General features: G+C 33.7%; 1 protein-coding gene across 2 annotated transcripts in view; it reads right to left on the bottom strand.

Annotated features, from left to right (window-relative positions):
* Positions 1-26,383, bottom strand: part of LOC148599106 (serrate RNA effector molecule homolog B-like) — a 35,752-nt gene extending 9,369 nt beyond the window's left edge. For both annotated transcript variants that reach the window (XM_088562608.1, XM_088562609.1), the window contains exons 1-13: positions 26,330-26,383; positions 24,684-24,816; positions 22,587-22,733; positions 22,102-22,251; positions 20,889-21,056; positions 17,775-17,944; positions 16,546-16,663; positions 10,364-10,415; positions 8,450-8,545; positions 3,128-3,332; positions 1,946-2,091; positions 1,536-1,676; positions 192-480 (exon numbers count right to left, since the gene is read on the bottom strand). In XM_088562608.1, coding sequence (XP_088418734.1) covers positions 192-480; positions 1,536-1,676; positions 1,946-2,091; positions 3,128-3,332; positions 8,450-8,545; positions 10,364-10,415; positions 16,546-16,663; positions 17,775-17,944; positions 20,889-21,056; positions 22,102-22,251; positions 22,587-22,733; positions 24,684-24,805 — 1,804 coding nt within the window. In that variant the 5' untranslated portion in view covers positions 24,806-24,816; positions 26,330-26,383. The remainder of the gene's footprint in view (positions 1-191; positions 481-1,535; positions 1,677-1,945; positions 2,092-3,127; positions 3,333-8,449; positions 8,546-10,363; positions 10,416-16,545; positions 16,664-17,774; positions 17,945-20,888; positions 21,057-22,101; positions 22,252-22,586; positions 22,734-24,683; positions 24,817-26,329) is intronic.
* Between the last annotated feature and the right edge of the window lie 97 nt (positions 26,384-26,480).

The following is a 26,480-nucleotide window of genomic DNA, read 5'->3' as shown; positions in this document are numbered from 1 at the left end:
GTGTTACCTAACTACTCCTCTCAAAGTCTCCCTCATCTTACCTAACTACTCCTCAACCTCAATCTCCCTCATCTTACATAATATCTCTTCTTCCTCAAAGTCTCCCTCATCTTACCTAATAACTCTTCTTCCTAAAAGTCTCCCTCATCTTACCTAATAACTCTTCTTCCTCAAAGTCTCCCTCATCTTACCTAATAACTCTTCTTCCTCAAAGTCTCCCTCGTCTATTAGAAAATCAGTAACATTCTTCAGAATTGGATTCTTCATCACAGATTCAAACCCTGTTTCCTTTTGTTCATCTTTCTTTTCATCACTGTCTTCCTCCCACATTCTCCATTTTACGTCAAGGTTCTGAATAATTTTGGCTGCTAGTTTGATGTCAGCTTTGACAATCTGTTTGTGGGCTGTGATGCCATTCACTGGTCGTATTCTTTGTTTTAGTTCCCTGTTAAGTGTGGCACCAAGTTCACAATCCCTTAACTAGATGAAATTAATATAAAAATAATAATAAAAATTGTATTTGTTGGCTAGAAAAAAATATTGTAAATTGGGAAATTTCCACACCTTCATGTGCAGTTTTGGTGATCAATTTAATTTTCCACAAGTTTGAATTCACAATCATTCCTCAGATAAAGTAATAATATTGAAGGAGGAAACCATTTATCACTGTTTGATTTTCCTATTATAGGTATTAATGAGAAAATGTCAAAAATTAAAATGCTACAAATATTTCATACCAAATTAAGAATCACATCAGGACCCACTTTCATAAAAAATCTTGACGTTCTTCTCAAATACACTCAAATTTTGACCAATCAGATTGTTTGAAAATGAATATTTGAGAATAACTCAAAAGAGTTTTTTTATAAATCCAGGCTAGTGTTGTTAATGCTCTCTGGCCAGATCTTCAGATCTAATGTTACGTTAATGCTCTCTGGCCAGATCTTCAGATCTAATGTTACGTTAATGCTCTCTGGCCAGATCTTCAGATCTAGTGTTGTTATGTTAATGCTCTCTGGCCAGATCTTCAGATCTAGTGTCGTTATGTTAATGCTCTCTGGCCAGATCTTCAGATCTAGTGTTGTTATGTTAATGCTCTCTGGCCAGATCTTCAGATCTAGTGTCGTTATGTTAATGCTCTCTGGCCAGATCTTCAGATCTAGTGTTATGTTAATGCTCTCTGGCTAGATCTTCAGATCTAGTGTCGTTATGTTAATGCTCTCTGGCCAGATCTTCAGATCTAGTGTTGTTATGTTAATGCTCTCTGGCCAGATCTTTAGATCTACTGTTGTTATGATAATGCTCTCTGGCCAGATCTTCAGATCTAGTGTTATGTTAATGCTCTCTGGCCAGATCTTTAGATCTAGTGTCGTTATATTTACTGAGTACTTGAAGTCAGTATATTGTTTTCAATGGAAGTCAATGGAAATGCTTAATAAAATGAAACCAATATCAGTGGTTAATATCACAAAAAGTGTAAATTGATGACAAATTCAGAAAAGCACCTTCTGCTGTGTCAGTATGATAAACTTTACCCTAATATTATTGAGATTCCAGCAGATTTCTTTAATATTGACATCTCTCTCAAATGTGACCCAACCTCGTCTGAAAAAACGTCTCTCTGGTTGTGGATCTTGTAATGCAACTCTAACAAATCCAGGGTATCTCTTACACATCTAAAAATAGAAAAAAAACAGGGAATTCCTCATCGATCTAAATACAGACAAATCCACTGGAAAAAATATTACACTGTTTGATACAATAATGATAGACAGAATATCAATTACAAACCATAAAAAAATAATCTTAACAATTTAATAAGAGCAACATTTATAATGTTATATATACAATGTTTGCTAAATTTCTTGTTCTGCAAGGCAAATTAGTGAAAATGAGCAAACAATAAGGATTGGTTGTCTCAAACAAGTTCTTCTCGTGTACTCACTGCTTCTACTTCCTGTTTGGTGATAGATGGTGCTAAGTTCCGTAGAAATATAGAACATGTTTTATGAAGGGCCCTGGGTTTAGGACTGTCCTGGGTTGTATCTATTTCTTTTTCATCCATTGCTTGATCTTCTTCCTTGGGTTTGGCTACAATGTACAGTCAATAAAAATCTTAAATTCTTCTTATATCGGTCAAATTTTTCTGTCTTGGATGGTTCCAAATAATATACGATATACATACGTGATGAAGGATATTAATATTTTATAAAAAAACTGAAGTTGTATATATTAACATGCTAGGTATATACCCACTTATACGGTAGTTTTATATAGGACACCACCCAAATTGCTTACAACGTGTGCCCCAACTATGTAAAGCCAAATACCAAATTTTAAATCAATCCATCCATTTGGAGCCAAGATTCTTGTGACAAAGATTTTCTTTCTCATTTCATATCATGAAAATGGCAAAGTCCCACAAAACAAGGAGATGATATTGGAGAGCATCCAAAATAGCTTACAATGCATGACTCATCCATATAAATCAACAACCCCATGTCAGAATTTAGTTAAACCTAATGATTTTGGAGTTATACATGTAAAAAACTGTTGTCTGACAGCTATGTTCTATTTTAAGTAAAGGCGGCCATGTTTTTTAACAAATCAAAAATCCAAACAGTTATTTTGTGCAGGAACAATCATATTTTAATAAAAGTTACATCCAAATCCATCCATTAGTTTCAGAGGAGAAGATTTTGAAGAATTGTTGATGACGACGGACACCAAGTGATGGCAATAGCACACATGGCCTACAGCCAGGTGAGCTAAAGAATATGTTATAGCCTAGCTGGCCGAGTGGTCTAGGTTGCTGGACTTAGTGCAGGCGGTGTTGCCATAGATGTCACAGTGGTACGAGTTCGAGTCCCGCGGAGGAAACGACCACAAATTTGCTTTGCAAATTTTTAGTAGTTTTTTGTCCACTGCAAAAATAGTGATAATTAGTACACCGTTAAAATTGATACATTTACAGTATAAAGAAATGAAATGTAGTGGAAATCAGAGAAATCACAAACACCTGAGGTAAAGATTTCAAGTTCTGTAACAATGAAATTTACCTGAAGGTGTCTGAAATATTTAGTTTTAATCAGCATTTGGCAGTTATATGATACAACTCAAATGATACCTGTGACATCATCAGTTGAGGAAACTCCAGGGATATTATCCTCCGATGCTTCTGTTCCTGGAGGAGGGGGCTCATCCTCCAGGCCTGGTGGGGCTGGTTCTGAGTCAGAGTCTGATCCTGATTCACTCTCAGAGTCTGACCCACTCTCATAGCTGTATTCTGTTTTATCTCTGTTTCTTTTCTTCTTTTTGCTCTTCTTTCCTTCCTGAAAAGAAAAAAAAAACAGAACAAATAAATACATGAATTGCCACTTAAGACCAATGTCCTGCAGTGAGATTATCGTTTGTGATAACAAATGTACTGACTAGCATTAATACTTACCACGAAATTAACTCGACCATCAGTGATACTACAATTATCTTCATTCATATGATGCCTAGCCTTCCTATAAAATTTCATTAAAAACCCCCAGTGAAAATTCAACATGTAAAAAATTAGGTATATTGTTCCTTTATGTAAAAATAGGACGATTATTACCTCTTTTCAAATTTCATAAAAATCCATTGTGCATTAAGGAGGAGATATTTGACAATAAAAGGCTTAAACATGTAAAACCATTTCCCTTCACAGGCATAGAGGAGTAATAATCTCCCTTCATGCATATCTACATCTATATAATGTCTGTGACATATCTTCAAAATATGATGAGTGGTATTTGAAGAGGTGCTAAATATTGTTTCTGTTTTATCAGCACTATGCAGCAGACAGCATGATTCTGAAGGAGGAGTGTTTATTCATAGTTAACCTAAAGCAAAAAATAGATTCAGAACACTAAATCAGACCAGGAAGTTGATTAATCATTAAGTTTACAATATGGCTGCCTCAAAGTCAGTCAGTCTGCCAAGAACCACAGGATAAAGGATATTAAAGAGGTAACAACTATGTTTACCTGGAAAATGACTGGATTTCAATTTCATAACTCATAAAACTTGACTATCACAAAAACATTGACTCGCTCTATTTAATTTTAACATCATAAACTCCCTGAGGGTAGCTTGTTAGTTGAAATTAATATTTTGCAATATTCAACTTTCACTCATTATAAAACCTACAAATATGTCCCATCTAGAAAGACAGGCATATGTACAAAATAGGAACAAATGGGAGACAAGACAATGTAAGAACGAGTACCAGTATATAAATAACATATAGCTAAGAGGGTGACAGAGCAGTTTGTTACCCCGAGAAAATAATTGTCACCCTGAAGCATAGCCGAGGTTGACCATGTATTTTCAAGGAGAAACCAACTCTCTAAATTATATGTTATTTATTTTATTACATTGAATGTTTCTTTGTCATTCTTTTTCAAAGGAAGCCCTGACAATCAGCTTTGTATGTTTGCCTTTTGTCTTTATTTTCTTCACTTAAATTGTTTTATTTTCTTTCAAGTTTGCATTCATTTGAAACTATAAACATCAACTGTGGATCACACTCCTTTTTGTGACTTTTATTCAATGTATCAGTGATGGACCTTTTCCCTGCTTACAAACAGAAATGTCATCAAGATGTTTTTTTTTCACTTTTTAATTTGAGAATACAATAAGAAATGTTTGGGTACATATTCATAGTAGATTTGGTGTTATAAGTTAACAAAATGTCTATTAATTGATGTTATATCAGTTATTGGTATGGATGTTGTGCATATTGATTCCTTCAAATGCAAGAACTGGTACTATATATATACTATATATATATATAAGTTTAGCTTTGCACAAGAGGGTAATAGACAAAACAACTATCATCCTCTGAGACATGTGATAGAGCAGAATATTACCCTTGTATTGAACAAATAAAATTCAGCAAATTGACATGAAGTATAACTAAAGGTTCAAAGAGCCTGAATCGCTCACTTGAATAACAATTTGTTTATTTGAAAAACTTGAGGAATGAAACAGGCTAAGTTAAAATTAACTGAACTGTCAAAGGAAATGCTTTGAATAGCATTTCTGGCCTAAATCAGAATTTTGCTAAAGGCAACAGTTTTTGAACTATTTTCAAAAAACTGTCTTCTGACCCCTATGTTCCATTTTTAGTATAGGCAGTCACAAGATTTTCAAAGTTGTATATGTGAAAAAAAAGTCCACAAAAATTGTCTCAGGGGCTGTAACTCCAACATCAGTCAACAAAAGGTTTTGAAAATTTCGACATTGGTCAGTCTTGTGATGCTGAATTATATAATCCCCGCCAGAATTGTGCTAAAGGCAATGGTTTTTGAGTTATTTGCAAAAAACTGCCTTTAGATCCCTATGTTCTATTTTTAGTAACGGTGGCCATGTTTTTTCACAGATCAAAAGTCCCAATGGTCTTTTAATGTGGGATACCCTAAGGAACAAATATGCCAACTTTCATTGAATTCTGTGCGATGGTTTCTGAGAAGATTTTCAGTTGTAGATGTGATAAATGCAAAAAAAATAAAAACTGTTTCAGGGGCCGTAACTTTTGAAAATTACGTCTTGGTCTGTCTCATGATGCTGAACAATATCACCCTCTACCAGAATTTTGCTTAAGGCAACGGTTTTTGAGTTATTTTTAAAAAACTGCCTTCAGACTCCTGTGTTCTATTTTTAGTAAAGGCGGCCATGTTTTTTAGGGAACAAAAATACCAACCATCATTTTGTGCAGAACACCCTAAGGAATAATCATGCCAAATTTGATGTGTGGTCTAGTAATTTTAGAGGAGAAGATTTTTGAAAATTTGCCCATGACAATGACAACGATGGACGCCAAGTGATGGCATAACCTGACTTGGCCTATGGCCAGGTCAGCTAATAATACGTACTATGCATATGTATAATTGTTCTTTTCTTTTTTAGGTTGGAGTTATTGATGCACCAAAAGGGCAGGAGATAGACTTTACCAACATCAAATGTAAGAAACACCCTTCTCAGGCCTGTTGTATATACTGTAACAAATGTGAAGAACTTCTCTGTCCGAGCTGTTTGTCTAAAGGTCATTCATTGAAATTAAAGACTGCTATGAAAGAAAAGTCAAAGACCTCCAAATGGGACTAGAGGAGGTAAATCTGGCTGGAGACTTGGATCAAATGGTGGCAACAGTAGAAGAAATGAAAACTAGAGAAAGCAAGAACTTTAAGCAGGTTTTGAAGGAGACAATTATGCTGAAATTATGAGGGCAAAGGCAAAAGTACACATGCATTCAATTTTGTTTTACTTATCAGTAGAAAGAAAGAAAATCACTGAAGCTAAACAGATGTCTGCAGCAAAACAACTTCTGACCACAAGAAATGGAAGTGATTTATTTGCTGGTGTAAATGAAGCCATGCAAGCACTGCAAAACAAAGGCAAATGGTCAAAGAACTAAAAGCCATCTACAATGACAAGATTTAACCCTATAGACTTGTCACCCAAAATGTTTGGGACTCTAGAAGTCAAAGCAGCACCGACTTCAGACTAGACTTGAGTTGAAGGTCAAACATCAACTTGAAACTCAAATTGGCCCCTGACATGACATCGAAAATAGCTCCGATAGAACCTTTTTCATCGCAACAAATAATAACAACAATTTAGAACTTCAAAAAGTAGGGAAACAAATTGAAAACAATCTTGTTTATAGGATGAAGGTTTTTCAAAACAGAGATATTTTGATTGTTGATAGAACATCTAATCTAAAAAATAATCAACGCAAAAAATAGATCAGTTTTAGAATCTAAATTCAATGTGGATCCGTTACTAATTCTAGGGTTACATATCAATATCTATCAAGAAATAATAATTTGTACACGCAGTATCACGAATGAAGTTCCACCATGAAAAAGTGAAGTCATAGAGCATGACAGTAACGGGCACCAAAAGGAGGTTTGGGATTGTAATAATCTTCAGACAGTATGTTACACAAACAAGTAACAAAAATTTCTTTCTTGGAGATAGTCTACTTTGAAACGAGAGATTTTTTGCTGAGCAACCTTGTTGTCTCTGTTTTAAGGCCAGCAAAAACATGTACATTGGATGCACAAGTAATGACTCAGGCAAACATGCAAAAGTATATGAACTGCTTTTCTCTAAGACACCATGAAGATATTCAAAGACAGGTCTCTAGCCATTAAAAACAAATGTACACACAGACAGCAGTGAATGTTTTAAATGCCATATAGTTAACCATAACATAATTGATATACTATTCAGCATTTATTTTCTTAGTACAATATGATCGGCAAAACTTCTTTCAAAAAAAATATTTTCCACTTTTCATACCACCAACTTGAGGCTCTAAAGAGCCTGACTCACTCACCTGAAGAATTTGAAATGTTGTTGTATCATAAACATTATAAAAGGGCAATTATTACAACACAGAATATGATTCTTAAACAGTTTAAGTCCCAACCCCTAAATAAATCACAGGCTTCTTTTTTGTGGTATGGCACCTTGTGGTATAATTTCATAAAAATATATATTTTTAATATCAACAGACATGAAGTGTCTACATACGATGACAGGAACAGATAGGGTGAAACATAAATGTATCAGTGTATAATCCAGATCGTCAACAACAGTGTATAACCCAAATCACCAACAACAGTGTATAACCCAAATCCAGATCACCAAAAACGGTGTATAACCCAAATCCAGATCACCAACAACGGTGTATAACCCAAATCCAGATCACCAACAATAGTGTATAACCCAAATCCAGATCACCAACAACAGTGTATCACCCAAATCACTAACAACAGTGTATAACCCAAATCCAGATCACCAACAACAGTGTATAACCCAAATCCAAATCACCAAAAACGGTGTATAACCCGAATCCAGATCACCAACAACAGTGTATAACCCAAATCACCAACAACAGTGTATAACCCAAAACCAGATTACCAACAGTGTATAACACAGATCCAGTTCACCAACTACAGTGTATAACCCAAATCCAGATCACCAACAACAGTGTATAACCCAAAGCCAGATCACCAACAAGCAGGGGTTTCATTCTTTTTATACAATGTAGGTACCTTTGGTTTTGTAGAAGGTACTTTTCATCATTTTGTTAAATAAAAATGTAAGAAATTTTTAAATTCTTTAGAAGGGTAAAGGTACCTGGTACTGCCTCTTAATGATAGGTCTGATCAAGTCTAGTAAGCCATAGAAGTAACTAGAAAAACTACAGCATTGTTCACTAACTAGATAACCCCCACTCCCCCATTTTGATAACATGTGCCTTTTAACCTCCACATTGATTCAGATCAAAATCTAATTTACATTTTTTACCCCCATATAATCCTGATATAATTGATTACGCTTGAAAGTACCAACCCCAACCATGACCTGAGTAAACATTGTCTAGTCAGCAAAGTTTCCTACCAACCTGACTTCCATTTTTAGCCTGTTGTTGTTTAGAGAATTCCTGTGCCTTCTTCATCAGTTCTTTCTGCTCAGCAGTGATGGGCAGCTTCAGTGGTTCCTGAAGATATAATGAGGCTTGTTAAAACAAAAAATCTGTGAGCAATGGCTCACTAGTGATAACCCCACTTTTAATCAAAATAAAAGGAAAATAAACAAAGTCCTTGGTAAACAGGAAGTCATTGTCAAATTTTCCCAAAAATAAATCCTACTATATGGAATACATACAGGAGGAATGTGTTAAAATTTCAAGCCACTGTGATGAATTGTTGTTGATAAAAATTTTGTCACAGGAGCCCCCCGTCATTTGTTAGTAGTGATTTTTTTTAGTAAATCAAAATGTGTCTGTAAGACACTAATGATGCCCCTGCTGGCAGGATTTGCAAAATTAAGAACATGTTTATTTTTGCATGAAGACATGGTTTGGAGATTCATAAATCCTTCCAAGACTTGCAATGACAAACTGTACCAGTACCATAACTCGAAAAATTTGGGGATCAACTTGGAGATCAAAATTTCCCAAATGTATACATATCTACATATTGTATCCTGGCCATATAATGTCATGAAATTCTTTTCAGTAGTGTCAGACTAGTTGTGATAAGAAAAGAGGACTGATGGATGGACTGAAGGACGCATAAAAATAACAAATCCCTATTTTTGCTGCTTGGGGTATACTTCTGACAAAAATTACTAAGTCCAATTATCACCCAGTTCCATAATATTCCAAAGTCCAACTTTCACACAGCTCCCTAATATTCCACAAAAATCAAGAGACTATGACATGCACACCATCATTATGTGTAAAAACATCCTGCAAAAAATATCTTAGATGTAGTTCAAAAACTACAGGAGGAGATAGCAGGACAAGCTATATAGTCCTACTTCTGATGAAAATGACTAAGTGTAACTATCACCAATTTCCGTAATATTTCATGAAAATCAAAATCCTTTGACCTATGCACACCTTCATCATGTGTAAAAATATCCTGAAAATATTTTAGATGTAGTTCAAAAACTGTATGAGGAGATAGCCGGACAAGCCATGATCATGTGTAATCCGGATGGACAGACGAACGAACGGACAAGGGTAAATTAATATGCCCCCCCCCCCTCCTGACAGTTTGTCGCCGGGGCATAAAAAGTGTTACAAAAACAAGAGTAAAACAGTATACATCCCTCTCCTTAGGTGCGGGAGTATAATAATTAAATATTATGACATCTACTTGGGTCCATAACTCCTGACTAGGTAAGGCATGTGTTAATTAAACATTATGACACCTACTTAGTTTCATAATTTCTGAACAATAAATTAACTGACCATAAGAATATTATAAATGATTGTGTATAGTTTTAACTTGCTTAATTCAGATTCCACTAGCTTACATAAAGTATTTCCTAACAAGCAACTACACTAAATGAACTAACATTGTAACTGGGTTCGGTTCTCAATGTTCATGTTCAGCTTGAGTTCATATTCTGTACACTACTGATATACAGCTTATTTTAGCAAGGACAAAAAATAACTGGAAGATAGATCACTATTAATAAGTAAATCTACCATGGAATACATGTTATTGGAAGCGTTAGTCACAAAAAAATTGAATAGCAATAAATTTAATTGACATCTTTAAACACTAAAATAAGTATTGATTTACAGTACAGTGGTAAATCAACTACTTGTAAATTTACCATGGAGTGTTGAGGTTTCTCCACAGAACTTGCTCAGTTATAAACATTTTCTATGACAGGGTGTATATTGACCATCAAATGTCTAATTTACCATGGAGTGTTGAGGTTTCTCCACAGAACTTGCTCAATTATAAACATTTTCTATGACAGGGTGTATATTGACCATCAAATGTCAAAATTTACATACATCTGGTTTCTTCTCTGATTCTTCCTTTTTTCTTTTCTTCTTCTCATCTGGACTGTAAAATATGTAGGATGAATTATAGTAATAACGGGGCCATCTGGACTGTAAAATATACAGGATTCATTATAGTAATAACGGGGCCATCTGGACAGTAAAATATGTAGGATGAATTATAGTAATAACTGGGCCATCTGGACTGTAAAATATGTAGGATGAATTATAGTAATAACGGGGCCATCTGGACTGCAAAATATGCAGGATTCATTATAGTAATAACGGGTCCATCTGGACAATAAAATATGCAGAATTCATTACTGTAATAACGGGTCCATCTGGACAGTAAAATAAGCAGGATTCATTATAGTAATAACAGGTCCATCTGGACAATAAAATGTGCAGAATTCATTATAGTAACAACGGGTCCATCGGGACAGTAAAATATGCAGGATTCATTATAGTAATAACAGGTCCATCTGGACAATAAAATGTGCAGAATTCATCATAGTAAGAACGGGTCCATCTGGACAGTAAAATAGATAGGATCCATTAAAATAAGAATGGGTCCATTTGGACAGTAAAATATGTAGGATTTATCACAGTAAGAACAGGTCCATCTGGACAGTAAAATATGTAGGATTCATTATAGTAAGAACAGGTCCATCTGGGCAGTAAAATATGTAGGATTTAACAATTCTTTGTTGTACGATCAGGAGTATGTGAATACTATAAAAGAAAAAATTGATGAAATTAAAAAACAATATGCAGTACTTGTATATAATTTTGATAATTTTGACAGTATAAGTAATTCTGAAATTCAATTTACAATAGATAGTCAGTTGTTTTTAGAAATCTTATTGGTTGAATTAAGAGGAAAAACTATTTCTTATTCAAGTTATAAAAAGAAGGAAAATGAAAAAAAGGAACAGCAGTTGAAAAATGATATTGTACAATAAGAAACTAATTTGGACGAAAATTCTTTAATTAATTTGGAGAATAAGAAGCAGGAACTAGAATCTTTAAGAAAAAATAAAATAAAGGTAAAATCATTAGATCAAGAGCTAAATGGATTGAGGAGGGCGAAAAGCCTACAAATTATTTCTGTGGTCTAGAATCCAGAAATTTTACAAGTAAAATTATACCCAAGGTAGAAAGAGATGATGGTAGTGTAGTAACAAATCAATTTGAAATACTAAATGAAGTTAAATTATTTTACGAAAATCTGTATAGACAAAGAGATATAAATGCTGAGGTCAACGTTCAAAATTTAAAAAATGATTTAAGAAATAATCATTATAATGTTTTAACTGATGAGGAACAGAATATATTAGAAGGTGAAATTACTTTACTAGAAGCTGGAGTAGCGCTAAAAAATATGAAAAACAATAAAACACCAGGGTCAGATGGTTTCTCTTCTGAATTTTTTAAATTTTTTTGGAAAAACTTGCAAGTTTTTGTAGTTAAATCTTTAAATCATGCTTTTACTATAGGCCAACTTTCTATAACTCAAAAACAAGGCATAATAACATGTTTGTCAAAAGGAAATAAACCACGCCACTTTTTAAAAAACTGGCGTCCAATTTCTTTATTAAACACAAGTTATAAAATAGGTTCTGCTGCAATTGCAAATAGATTAAAAAAAGTTTTGGATAAAATTATTGACTTAGATCAAACTGGTTTTATAAGTGGGAGATACATTAGAGAAAACTTGAGACTTATATACGATATTATGAAATATACAGAAGAACATGAAATTCCAGGGCTTTTGTTATTAATAGATTTTGAGAAGGCCTTTGATTCTATTTCCTGGGATTTTTTACAGACTGTTATGAAATTTTTCAATTTTGGGGACAGTATCATAAATTGGGTCAAAGTATTTTATTGTAATATTAAGTCAGCAGTAATACAGGGGGGACACTTATCAGATTTTTTTAATATAGAGCGGGGTTGTCGACAAGGTGATCCACTGTCTCCCTATCTTTTCATTTTATGCGCTGAAATTCTGGCAATAAAAATTAGAGGTAATAAAAACATTAATGGACTTCACATTACACAAATTGAACATAAACTGTCACAATTCGCAGATGACACTTCATTAATTTTAGACGGAACTGAAAAATCTTTACAAGAATCATTGTTAGAATTAGATTGGTTTGCTGGAATCTCAGCTTTGAATATTAATTTCTCCAAAACCCAAGTAATTTGGATTGGAAGTAAAAGATATTGTGAAGATATCTTGTGCAAAAACAAGAATCTTACTTGGGGTGAAACATCATTTAAGCTCCTTGGTCTGAATTTTGATGTTGATCTAGATAGAATGATTAAACTGAACTATGACGAAAGACTTGTACAAATTAAAAACTTAATAAATCAATGGTCAAAAAGAAACCTTACAGTCATTGGTAAAATAACAGTTGTAAAAACACTTATATTGCCTGTGTTAAATCATCTTATTATTTCATTACCTAACCAAAGCAGCGATATTATCAAAAAAATTAATGACATGATTTTTACATTCATATGGAATTCTCCTATCAGTAGAGTAAAGAAAGATGTGTTGCAAAAAGAGTATCAAGATGGGGGTCTTAAAATGATTAATCTGTTTTCATTCATTACAGCTTTAAAAACTACTTGGATAAGACGAGCTTTTCAAAATAATTCAAAGTGGCTAAGTATCTTTATGTCATCTTTAGATTCTGAAAAACTGTTTAATTGTGGGGATGGATATGTACAAAATGTTCAAAAAAACTTAAAAAATAAATTTTGGAAAGATGTTCTAAATTCCTGGGCAATGGTCTTGGAGAAAGAAAAACAAGTAGATTGGGAGTTCTTTCTTGCCAATCCAGTTTGGTATAATAAATTAATTAAGATTGGTGGTGAAACTGTTTTTTACAAAGATTGGTTTGTTAATGGTGTTCATTATATAAATGATTTAATAAATGATGATGGATCATATCTTTCTTTGGAACAGTTACAACACAAATATGGAATCAATATTAATTTTTTGAAGTATAATAGTATAATGTCGGCAGTAAAACATGCTGCTAAAGCTTTCTATGTAGGAAACTGTAAATTACAGCGTCCATTTATTCCATCTTTTTTGCAAACTATTTTAAGAAGCAAAAAGGGCTCAAGAGATATGTATAAAGTACTAAACCAAAATGATTCTACTCCAAAAGGACAACTTAAGTGGACTGAAGTACTTGATAATGATTCTTTGAATTGGAAAAAGATTTTTGTGCTACCATTTACAGTCACAAATAATACAAAATTGCAATGGTTACAATACAGAATAAACCATCGTATAATAGCCACAAACAAATTTTTATTTAAAATAAATGTTATCAATGATTCTGCTTGTACATTCTGCAATGTAGAACCAGAAACTATTGAGCATTTATTTTGGAATTGTGAGTTTGTACAAAATGTTATTAGTGAAATTGATAATTGGTTTTTGATACATGGCATAAGCATACCATTAACTAAGTTAAATTTCATTTTTGGAAACACATCATATACTTCCAAGGGAGAACCATATAATATTATAATTTTAAATATCAAACAATATATTTATAACACACGCTGTTTTAAACAAATGTTATCTTTAACTGCTCTGAAAGAAAAACTTAAATACATGTATAAAATAGAAAAAATGTTATCTGTAAAAAACAAAAGAGTTGAACTATTTAACAAGAAATGGCAACAATTCCAAAATGTTTTAACATAATTGTGTCAATATTGTAAACAGGACAACAACTTATTCATTTAATTTTTTTTTTCTCTTCTTTTCTAAATCTTTTCTATATGCTATCCCTAGTTCCTTTTTTATCTTTCTGTAGCTCATTCTTTTTCTATAAATTGAAAAACACCAATTTTTGAACATTTATATATACATATTGTGTTAAAAGATGATTATGATGTATAATTGTGTAATGTATTGTATGTATATTGTATGTTGAAAATTTTGGAAAAAAATAAAAAATTATAAAAAAAAAAAAAAAAAAAAAAAAAAAAAAAAAATATGTAGTATGAATTATAGTAATAAAGGGTCCATCTGGACAGTAAAATATACCGGATTCATTATAGTAATAACGGGGCCATCTGGAAAGTAAAATATGTAGGATTCATTATAGTAAGAACGGGTCCATCTGAACAGTAAATTAAGCAGGATTCATTATAGTAAGAACGGGTCCATCTGGACAGTACAATATGCAGGATTCATTACATTTTCTAGCTGACTAGCAAACAGACGGATCAACGCTCTGACTAGCAAACAGATGGATCAACGCTCTGACTAGCTAACAGACGGATCAAAGCTCTGACTAGCAAACAGATGCATCAATCAACGCTCCAACTAGCTAACAGACAGATCGATGGATCAATGCTCTGACTAGCAAACAGACGGATCAACTCTCCAACTAGCTAACAGACGGATCAACGCTCTGACTAGCTAACAGACAGATCAACGCTCTGACTAGCTAACAGACGGATCAACACTCTGACTAGCTAAGAGACGGATCAACGCTCTGACTAGCTAAGAGACAGATCAACGCTCTGACTAGCTGACAGATAGATCAATGCTCTGACTAGCTAACAGACGGATCAACGCTCTGACTAGCTAACAGATAGATCAACGCTCTGACTAGCTAACAGACAGATCAACGCTCTGACTAGCTAACAGACAAATCAATGCTCTGACTAGCTAACAGACAGATCAATGCTCTGACTAGCTAACAGAGGGATCAACGCTCCGACTAGCTAACAGACGGATCAACGCTCCGACTAGCTAACAGACGGATCAACACTCTGACAAGCTAACAGATGGATCAATGCTCTAACTAGCTAACAGACAGATCAAGGCTATAAATTGGCAAACTTTCCAAGTTACAACTTGAAGACATGTAACCGAAAAGAATTTTGATACAGAGTTAAAGTATCTGGATGGAAGCAAAAATTTGTAAAAAGGTATAGTAGACCTGATAATTTTTTCCAGTTTCAGCAATCAGTCTACAATCACAATTGTTTTTCAAATTAAATCATAATGTTTTAAAACATCTGTTGAAAATTTCATATTTTCTTCAAATCTTTTTATTCGGTCATATTCAAGTTTCCTTCCAGATCTTTTTAAATTACGTCCCGTGCAGGTCCGGGTGTAGGATAGGCCTGCAGCAGCACTAAGCTGGTCGTAAAAGGTGACTAAATAGTGCTCAGAACCCTAGCCAGGGGCTAGGGCACTCTGCCCACAGAGCAACTGGGATGTGTGCCCCAGGTGGTGGAATGGGGTACCCCTGGCGTGTTACATGCTGGGGTTGTCAGGCTATAATACAGAAAACCTGACCGCAAACCATAGTGGTGCACCGTGTTGGGAAAGATGCCATGTTTCTCGCACGTTAAAGAACCCTACTGTGGTATTCTCCCGGAGTAGGAACGACAGGCTCTGCCACAGGAGGCTAAATTTCCCTACCCTACCCACCTCTCCCTATTTCCAGTGGCAATCAAAATTTGTCGACCCCATTGCCCTTGTGTCCCATCCCTTTTTCATTTCATCATTATTTCATGTTCATATTATCATCAATTTCATGTTCATCGTCTGAATATAGTTGAAATATTGCTGCTCAGACGTTAAACCCCAACAAACAAACAAACTTTGTAAATTAAGTCCATAGTACTGCATGCTGTACACTTATTAACTTGTAAAATGATATCATTTGTATTTATACAATGACTTCAAGAGATCCAATAGCATATCTGTTAACCTTTGTACTTTCAAGAGATCCAACAGCATACCTGAGATTCTCCCACATTGACACTGTCTCATGTGGAAGATTTTTTTTTATGTAAAAGCAAATTTTAATGTAAAAATTCAAATATATGGTATTTTTCACAGAAAATTTAGTTATTGTAACAAAAAATCTACTACTTAAATCTTACATTTTTTGTGGGAGATTGTAAATTTTTCATTGATTTTGTGGAAGTCTCCCCTTTATGTAGGAGGATTAACTGGTATGCTAATAGTATGCATTTCTCCCCATCCACTTGCCAATCAACTATCCTACATTAATCTATAATGGTCGGTCAGCCCCAAATAACAAAGATAATGGTTCAGAAGGTACTTTCCACTGAAGTTTGATATAGTACAACAAATTCTGAATTTTTTACATTACTTCTGGTTCCCTGTCTTTATATACCTCTGATCTAAGGTAACAGATTCTGAATTGTTCCTGCTTCTGGTTCCCTGTTCTTCTGAATCTGGTTGTTCTAACACCGTTAGGTCAAAGTCCGTCCCTCCTTCCAATCTAATTACAACTGTAATGAAGACAGTGAAACACAGTTAAACAAATGTTGATCACTGAACAGTTATTAACTTGAAGCTTTTAATATACAGTCAATTCATTTAACAAGCACAAAGTACTAATACCGTATTCTGGTGTGTATAATGTGCATATTTTTATACAGAAATCATTTCCAGAGCATGGGGGTTGGTATTATGCATCAACATATAAATTGTGGCCAAAAAAGGTTTTTGTAAGAGAAAAGAGATTGTCTAATATAAACAAACAAACCGTAAGTGAAATGTTACTGAAAGAAAGTTTATCTGATCATCAAATACATCTTTAAGTATTGAATTTTAAATGGAATTTTCTTCAAATCATGTCCAGATGTCTTAAAAACATGTTTCAGACATTAGTTGAACAATATTTCTTTCTAATAAAACATGGTTAGTGATTAAAATGAAACAACTAAAAACCAAAATGTAACCACATTCATTTTTGTCAAACCCTCCAAAATGAATGATTTCACAGCTGAAAATGATTATTTTGAAACTAATGTTGATTCCGTCTAACAATTTTGTTCCTTAAAAGTATGTTTTAAAATGAAAAATCACAAAATTTTAGTTAAAACCTAAACTGGAAATGTCCGAATTTCCAAACTTTTGTGTTTTATAAGCCATTTTATACATCCTGTGTCAGTTTTATCATGCTTCAACTTAAAATTATCCAATTTATGAAGTTACTGATCTTTATATGATGTTTCAGTGTGAATATAACTTCTTTCCTTCACATTTTGTATGAAAAACTGGATCAAGGTATTAAAATAAATTGACTGATCAAGTGCAATATATTGATCTTTTGTCTTACAAAATTCTACTGCAATCTAAGTCTAAAAAACTGTTTTGACCTTCAAAATTGTACTGCATACAATATATAAATGCATATTATACACACCAAAAAATGATATGCATCTGCTGCACAAATATTTTTAAGTAAGCTTCTATTTTGCAAGTTTTTTTTCTCTGAAAAAAAAATCCATTTATGCAAACTAAACATACAGAAAATTATCATTAGCTGAGGGATGAACCTACTTTTTGTCCCCAAGTTTTTGTGAAAGTTAAGTTGCCAAATTGTACATAAATTACCTGCATCTAACAGTTTTACAAGCTCTTCATTCCTTTCAATGTCACATCCTACACTCGCGACACGACCAGATTCCATAAAGTCCATAAATACCTCACATCTCTTCTTCAGAGCTTTACGTACCTCATCCTTTCTCTTAGCACACTCCTCAGGATGGTACTTAGTCTTAAACCTGATTAAATAAGCAGGATTTATTACTGTATAAGATTATATAAAAGGTGTATGAAGGCCAGATTATAAAATATTAATGTTTGCCATAGGTCAAGTGCTAAATAAAAAGACTGGGTTGGTAGGTACATGTAGGTAAATAATTTTTCCTACATAATTCTAAGTCTGAAATTTTAATTGATGTGTATTATAGTTATACTGCCATTAGTAACAATTTTTGTTGCTTCTATTGTTACACTCATCAAAGAGGTCAAAACAGCTCTTGAAATGACAGAAAGAATAACTGGTAAAAAATCTGGCAATCAAAAGATTTTCCCCCTATACAAACTGTTCAGTAGTTTTGTTTTTGGGTTGGGTTGGTTGGGATATGGCAAACAATTATTTTTATATTTTTGGCCTTATTCGTATGAAAATTGAAAAACAATTTTGCCTGTAGGTGTTTCATACTGAATTTAATCCCAGATTATTTTTAAATCATTATCATTATACAGAAGAAATTTTGTTTCCGAACTGGTGGTAAAAGTAAACCACTATTGGTAAAACAACACTGTTTGTCGTGTAATAGGGCAATGTCCTACAATATTCTAACCCTATAAAGCAAAATGGCACTTGCTCATTTTCTAAGTCTTTCTTTTTGTCTAAATGGTTTATTGTTTAATTCTTTAAACAGACAATTGCAGAAAGATTTTGTAGAATTCAAAATGAACAAATGCTATTTCTTTAAAAATTGCCCATTGCCCACAAACCTGCCCACCAACATGTAAACAGAACATTAAACTTACGCTGAGACATTACCTGAATTTTACCTCATACCTTGCCGGCAAGGTGATATAACACTCCAAACAAGTAAATCCAGTTGCTTAGTAACAAATCAGTTGCTATGCAATACATAAATATCCACCAATGAAACGCGATACATGATAAATTGCCTAATAAAGACCCTACAACTTATATGAACTGAAACACTGCATTGTGCGCAGTGACCCTAACAAAGAGAAAACGCGTTCTTTTGTTGTTACTGCAACGTTGTTAACATCTCTGCTCCTTGAGGGAAAAAATTACATTAAATCACTAATATAGTACAGAAAACCAGAACAACTTACAGCCAAACCTTTTGTAAAGGTAGTCTTTTATAAGCAATCACCAGCATTATAAGGTGAACTCCCTCATTACATACAGTGTATATTTATATATTAATTGAACCAGGTTTTAGAGGTTATATGACTTAAAAAGTCATTTCTTGTTAGTCTAAAGGGTGACCTTCATATACAGGTTTGGCTGTAAGTATCAATCAATTTCTAATTATCTAATGTTTTCATTCTTTATATTTACTTCTTATGTGAAATGTAAGAATCTTTCAAAATTATACCTAGCATAAGGAATAGGTTATATTTTTGGCTACAGTTGCATTAGAAAATATATTTGATAATATCTCTACTTACCATTACAGCATTAATTATCACATCATTTTGGGAATCAATATTCAAAATGTTTTCAAACAAATTTTGAACCCTTCTGTTTCTTAGTACACAGTATTATACATGTAAATAAGAATTTATGATTGACAGAAAATGTTCGCAAAAGATTTTAAAAAAATTACACAAATATGATAATACATGTACAATAAAAAAATGAAGTAAAAATTAAATCTAGAAAGTTGGTCTATTATAGTATATTTATAAGATCCTAAGGGAGAGATTCAATAAATCATATTGTAGGCCTTGTTTCTTAAGAATTTCATCCTTTTTCTATGGGAAAATATTCTTTGTTTAAAACTGAGAAATGACTGTAAAAAAACTTTTAAGTCAAAGTGATAAATTTTATACAGGATTCAAGAAAAAGATACTGGTACACGTAAGTCATAAATAATTTATCAGTGTAATTTGGTAGAGGCCTTGTATCCTACTCTTGGACTAGTTAATCTCATTTGGGACTATTTTGAGCCATTGATTGGACAAATTGCAAAATTTCCATCAGGGAAAACTGCCTTATTTGGAAGGTAATCCAAGGTAAAAAATATCACTGGATTTCATTTAAAATGTCCACCAATGGTTATCAATAATTGATAAAATGTGCTGGTTTTCTATACAGTTCTGGTCTACTAATCTACATGCATCAGTCTGACAACATTGAGTACATTGTAAGCATAATATCTTCAAACAGATATGGAATCAATTTTACTCAGTGATGAACTAGTATAGTACTATAAATGGGGTTTAGGCCAAAATAAAAATTCAGAATTCCCCCAAACATATGCATGCAAATACCTTGAAGAACTAAGTCAGCAGGTAAGTTATTTTTGCCATTCTCTGCCATTTTCATAATACGGACATTCTGTCGGAAGTGATGTCGGCAGTAAAGAAGTGATAGAGTGAACTTTAAACACAGACACACATCACATCCATGGGATATAACAACATACTGGTGCATTATAAACAAAGTCGAAGTTTTTTGAACAACTAGGTCCCTCATAGGCCTAAAATCATATTTAAATCCTCCAACAGTAATAAAAAGGGGTGGCAGATCTGTTTTCTGTATTTTACACTTTAAAACAGCTGGTGTTCACAGTCAAACATGTCACATATGATAATCATATGATGCTCAATTCGATTTTGGTTGTGTAGACAGGGAAAATACAATTTAATAGTTTATTAGTTTATCACCAAAGTTTAAGCTTTACAGTGACAGTGGATCGAAGTCCCAATTAACCTATGTTTTATTATTTTGTCTGACATAATGGCATTTATTTATCTTTTATTTCACCCCAAAACTGATTTCATTCCAATCTGTCGTCCTATACTTGTTCATCACATAATTTATTTCATGAAAAAAAATAAACCTTAGCAAAAGCCTTAAATTAACCTTAAAATTTCTTGTTATAAACCATATCATTGCCTATGTAAAATATTGAATGAAACAAAAACTGAGGTGAATATTTATTAACATACCATTCCTCTTCTTTGTGTTGAAGGAAGAAATCGTTTATCTGTTGTTTTTTGAAGTCCATCTTGTACTCATTAAACTTTTTAATAGCATCTTGGTCACTGATATTGTCAGGTAAGGACTGTAGGAAAGCTTTGAATGTCATCATAGGTGGCTGGGTCTGTTGATCTTCTCTACAAATAATAAATTATTACACAGATAGCAAACAATTCAATATGGCCAACAAAATTAATAGTCTTGTTTCCTGCTACCTGCCAAAAAAAAACATATAGGGTAGGTATTGATGTATTTTATTTTTCAAAAACAAAATAAATGAAGTTAATGGGGAAACAATCTTGACTTTCAATGGTACTTGAGCCAAAATGGCAATAAAATGTTTAGGGTAGGCACAAAAAGAGGAGTAGCTAAGGAAGCAGGAAACAGACATTATTTTTGGGGCCTAATGCAGTTAATGGTTTTAGTACTTTTACCATAAAATGTTGAACAATTCTTTGTTGGCAGATTTATAGGTACATACACAAGTCCATGTTAAGATCTCGGAATTCTATCATTCAAATGATTGTGAGAAATTCCAACTTTTTCAAGAGTGGAGCAAAGCGAACATGTAGAAAGTTCTGTCAGAAGCTACACAGCCAGATGTGCCATACATGATAATCATATGATAATTATATAATAATTAACATATGATAGTCATGAGATTATCATATTATTCTAATATGTTGATTGGGAAAATATGATTATCATATTATGCTCCTTTTTTACGCAGCCAAATGTGCCACACATGAAAATATGGTTTGCAACATATGATAATCATAAGAAATGAGCATGATATGATAATCATAGGTTGCAAACCATATGATTCTCATGTGTTGCACATTTGGCTGTGTAAAAGACACTGAATTTTAAATGTATAGGCAGTATACATGTAGTAAGGAAGAATACTATCATTGTATTAATACACTGTCACGTCATTGGTACTCTGGTCAAAAGTTTACTTGTAAGTGGATTTCATCTCAGTGCACAACGAAGAAAGTAACTTTTCCCACAATATTTTTGTCTTGTCTTTTCATACATGTACAACCTGTAATCAATATGACTGAAGTAACTAAACACAGAAATTGGAACTGCATTGGTCATCATCCCCTTAAAGATGGCCTCCACATAATGTTTTTAGATCTTCTACAAGATACCATTGAAGTGGGATTGATGATATTTTACCTATTCTGACCTGGTCCATGGGCCCCATCAGGATCGTTACCAGACCATCCTGGAGGGTGACCTGACCCACCTCCTCCACCACTCGGGGGACCATTAAAAACATAGGGGTAACCTCCGCCACCACTTCCTCCTCCTCCTCCACCCTCCTCCCTACAACAAAGAGGGCAGCAGTCAGAATTTGTATCTCTATTGTTCATTTTCAAATTTCAGAAATTGCTTTGATAAGTGTGACAAGGTTAATTTCACCACAATTAAGGCTTTTTTTTTATAATTAACAGAAAAAATATGATATTCCAATAACACATATAATAAAATAAATCATTTTAATTAAATGGTGGTTTGAGGTTTTAGTCAACAGCAACTGGCAATAATCAGTCCACATTAATAGGTTTCAGTTAATAGCCAAGGAACTGGCAATAATTAGTCAACACTAATTTCAACCTCACTCTAAAATGCAAGAAATTCCAAAACAGAAGTTTATATACCAAGTATCTCTTCTCATGCGTTTTGCCTGTGGTGGACTCATGTCTCGTCTTCCTGGACTATAACCGCGATCTCTACGATGTGAGTCATAGTCTCTGTAGGGGTCTCGTCGATCCCTGGATCCTCCCCAGCTGGACCTACCATTAGACCTACAAAGGGTAAAGACTCTGGAGGTAAAATTTATTGATCAAAGCTTTGTTACTGAGACAGATGATATGTGATTACAGTTATCTAGTATATTCTATTTTTGAAGACATGGAACTGGTAGATGAAAGGCTTTGTCCTTAATTTTCAGCGATACTATTCACACAAATCAGGGCTCTTGGTTGCTGGCCAAATATCTTTACAATTCAACATACATGAACATTGGATATAATGTACAAGATTATAGCCAAAATCTAACTAACTCCACTCTCTGTAACAGACTTCAACTTTTTTCCAATTTTTAATGAAACTGTAACATATATTTTCAAGCCATTCCAAGGTTCATCAGACATTGGCAAAAGTACGATGAAAATAGCTTTGGTCTGGAAGAAAATGTGCCTTGCATAGGAACCAAATATCAGGTTGATAATTTTGTTGCACTTCAGTAGCAACTAGCGACTTTGTTGATAAAAGAGTAATCAAGGGAACCAAGGTTATAGTGGTAATCAAAAGAATGCAAAGACCAGACATGGAAAACAGACATACACAACAAAGAACATAAAGTAACTCAAATCATAAATACAAAGTAACAAAAGCAAATGAGCAACACAGACTCCACTAAAAACTGGAAGCATGGACCAGGCGCACCAGTAGGGTAAGTGTCCTCTGCTTTTCTAGAAACACCCGCCGAGTTGCTCATACAAAGTTACATGTAAGTCTGGGGTAGACGAAAGAGGAAAGGAAAACTATGACACATTGAGCAAATCAGTTTTCATAGCGCTGATGGATACATTGTAACGATCCACGAGTTCACGACCATAAAACTTTTGTAGTGATGACTTCAATCTTGTAGCAACATAACCCTGCCCCAGAAGCCTATTTGTTAGAATTCTAGCGTGATACAAAAAGTCTGCATAGTCTTGGCAAGCTTCGGCATAACATATGAGTTGTGATATGAACACTCCATACGCAGGTGCTGAAGGGATATCGCCACAGATGAAAGGAAAGTTGACAATTCTGAATGAATGTCATCACATTTGTCGTAAAGTTTGGTCAATAGTTTGATTTCTAAGAGTAGGTCAAGATATGAGGCTGACTTCACAGTGTCTGTAGTATCCTTATCTCAAGTTTTTTTGGGTAGATGTGATGTATCAAATCCCCAAAATTAGATTGTTTAAAGATAATACGTCATCTATATACATGTAGAGGAAACTGAGATTAAAGGATCTAGCTAAACGATATTCTTTCTTTCGGATTGGATCAGCTATAAAATCAGCCTCATAAGAGTGAAGGAATATGTCAGCATGTAGAGGAGCACAACTTATTCCCATTGGAATGCCAACTGTTGGTTGAAAAACATGTTCACCACACAGGACAAATACATATGTATGTTGTCAATTAAAAATTTCGGCATTTTGTAAACATCAAGTCAAATATGTAACAAATTCATGTAAAGCCCCTTAGCTATTTTCAACTTTTAAATAAACAATCCGAAAATAGATTTTTCAAAGCAGGATCTCCTTTTTCTGCTATACTGGGGTTTTCTAAACATTATCATTTGGATAGCAAGGCAAAAACACATTTAGCTTCAATCCCACTCTTTAACATCATTGAATTTTAACCTTGAGAACACAAACAATGTCGAGCCTTCATTATGTAGATGAGACAATCCCAGGAAAGCATCCCAAACGCATAAAGATGGCCACAGAGGAAGAAAACAAGGAAAAAAACCAGACACTTATCCAATAAAACAAAGTTCCCTCATTTTGAACGGCACTTGTTTTAAGATTTGATTGGATAGGACAGGTTTATTATTACGATCAATTATTAAAATAAAAGTTCACAAAAATTTTTTTTGTTTTGGTAATAAATGATTTTGTCCAGTAATTCCACTATCATTCCTGGACCAAATGTCCAGTAATGTCACAAAAACCTTTGGAATGACTGTAATTTACCTATCATGATCCCATTGTCGTGGGTCACGACGCCGATCATCTCTTCTTTCATAATCATTTCGCTCACGTCTGAATTTGTCCCGTCCCTTGCGACGATCATACTCTTCATCACTGTCTGCCATTCTGTATTAATCTGGTAAAATAAATAAAAAGTATGAAAATGCACAAAACGTTCTTTTAATAATCTATACGAAGTATACAAAACATTTTTTAGTAGAGAATTAGATTTACATGTTCAGTTATCCAGCTGCAGATCCAGAGTTTTAATTCTTCAGCTACCTTGCTGGTAAATTTGGCAAGTTTAATAACTGCTGACCACAGGTTCTTAAAAAATTATTCATTACTGGTAATTTCAATCTTGAAACAATGACTGTCAAATCCAAAAACAAATTCTATCATGTGTTATGAAACATACATATATCCTTACAGTGCAATTTTAGGACATCAACTTGGCCCAAAATTATTAACACCGGATAATTGGAAATTGGGTAATGTCAATTGATCAGTAAAATCATACAATCACAATGACCTGAGGTCAATTAAAATATGCAAAAAGTGGATGCAAGCAGAAACCCTGACTCTGAAAGAACCCAGGCTCCATGGCAGTGTTGATTCCTTAAAAAAACATTTGATATTGAAAGTGATTTTCCCATTTGACCACTCAGTGGCAGCAAAATCAGAAAAAAAACATGTACCTTCAGACATTGAATCCCAACACTGAAAGAGATTATTGGCAGTGAATAAGAAAAATTGACCTATCCACCCTATTTCTTTACAGCATGTGACAGTAAACGCACATATTTTTTTTTGGCCTACTACAGGCGTGACATTTGCTGAGGCATTTATTGCAGGGTAACAGCTAAGCAAAATACAAAATTGACACCAAGAGAGCAATTATTTGGACACAGAAAGGCTAACCAAATTGGAAATTCAAAATCTCAACAAGAGGAAGGAAGAGTAGGATCAAGACAAAGCATTTGTGATGTCATGTGAATTCAGACCAGAACTATGAATGGCTAAAAAATATTCTGACAGAAGTAGAAATTTGTCAACAGAGAAGTAAATGATTGCACAAGTGTGGAAGTGCTGTTTTGTCTTTTTATATGTGGATAGAAATGATTTTATATTTATTTATTTATATTTTGTACAATAATTTGGAAATTATTGGTTTTAAATGTAGAAATGTTTTAAAGTCTCATACATTCTCCGAACCGAATATGACTTCACCCATAGCAATATGTCGTGCACATTAAAAAAGGAAAGAGCTTCGTCCATCATGGGCATAGACCCTTTTGTGCTAATTGTACTTTGTAGGATAGTAGATGAGCATGCTCAATATACACTTCCGCGAGTAAAATTCTTTTGTTCTACCCAAGTCCTATTGCGGAAGTGTACATTAAGCAAATTAAGTGTAAATAAAATTATTGTTTCAAAGCCAAAGGGCAAGGTCATGAACATGCATAAAATGAAGGTGCCCATAGTATAAATTATAATGACATTTTTCTATTATAACTTTTGACGTCATGCTTTAATATCGAGAACGGTTGATAGTTAGCAATATCAGGTGGATTATAAATATAACATCTGCAAGATCAAACTGAATATAATCGTTCACAATTCAATAAAAATTAATTTTTAGCACTCACGCTTTCCTCGCGGCTTTTGTTATGGATGCATTAATATTAAAACGATTAACGGAAAGAAGACTGTTTTATTTCCGGATATTTTGTGTAACGTTTCCTTTACAAAAGGATTTAAATATAGCATATTTAACCCCTTGCTTGACACTCTTCACAT

This window comes from Perna viridis, chromosome 14 (genome assembly GCF_037379345.1).
Source record: "Perna viridis isolate PV_CMFRI_1.1 ecotype Kerala chromosome 14, ASM3737934v1, whole genome shotgun sequence".
Lineage (NCBI taxonomy): Eukaryota > Metazoa > Mollusca > Bivalvia > Mytilida > Mytilidae > Perna > Perna viridis.
This window is presented reverse-complemented; position numbering and strand designations above follow the sequence as displayed.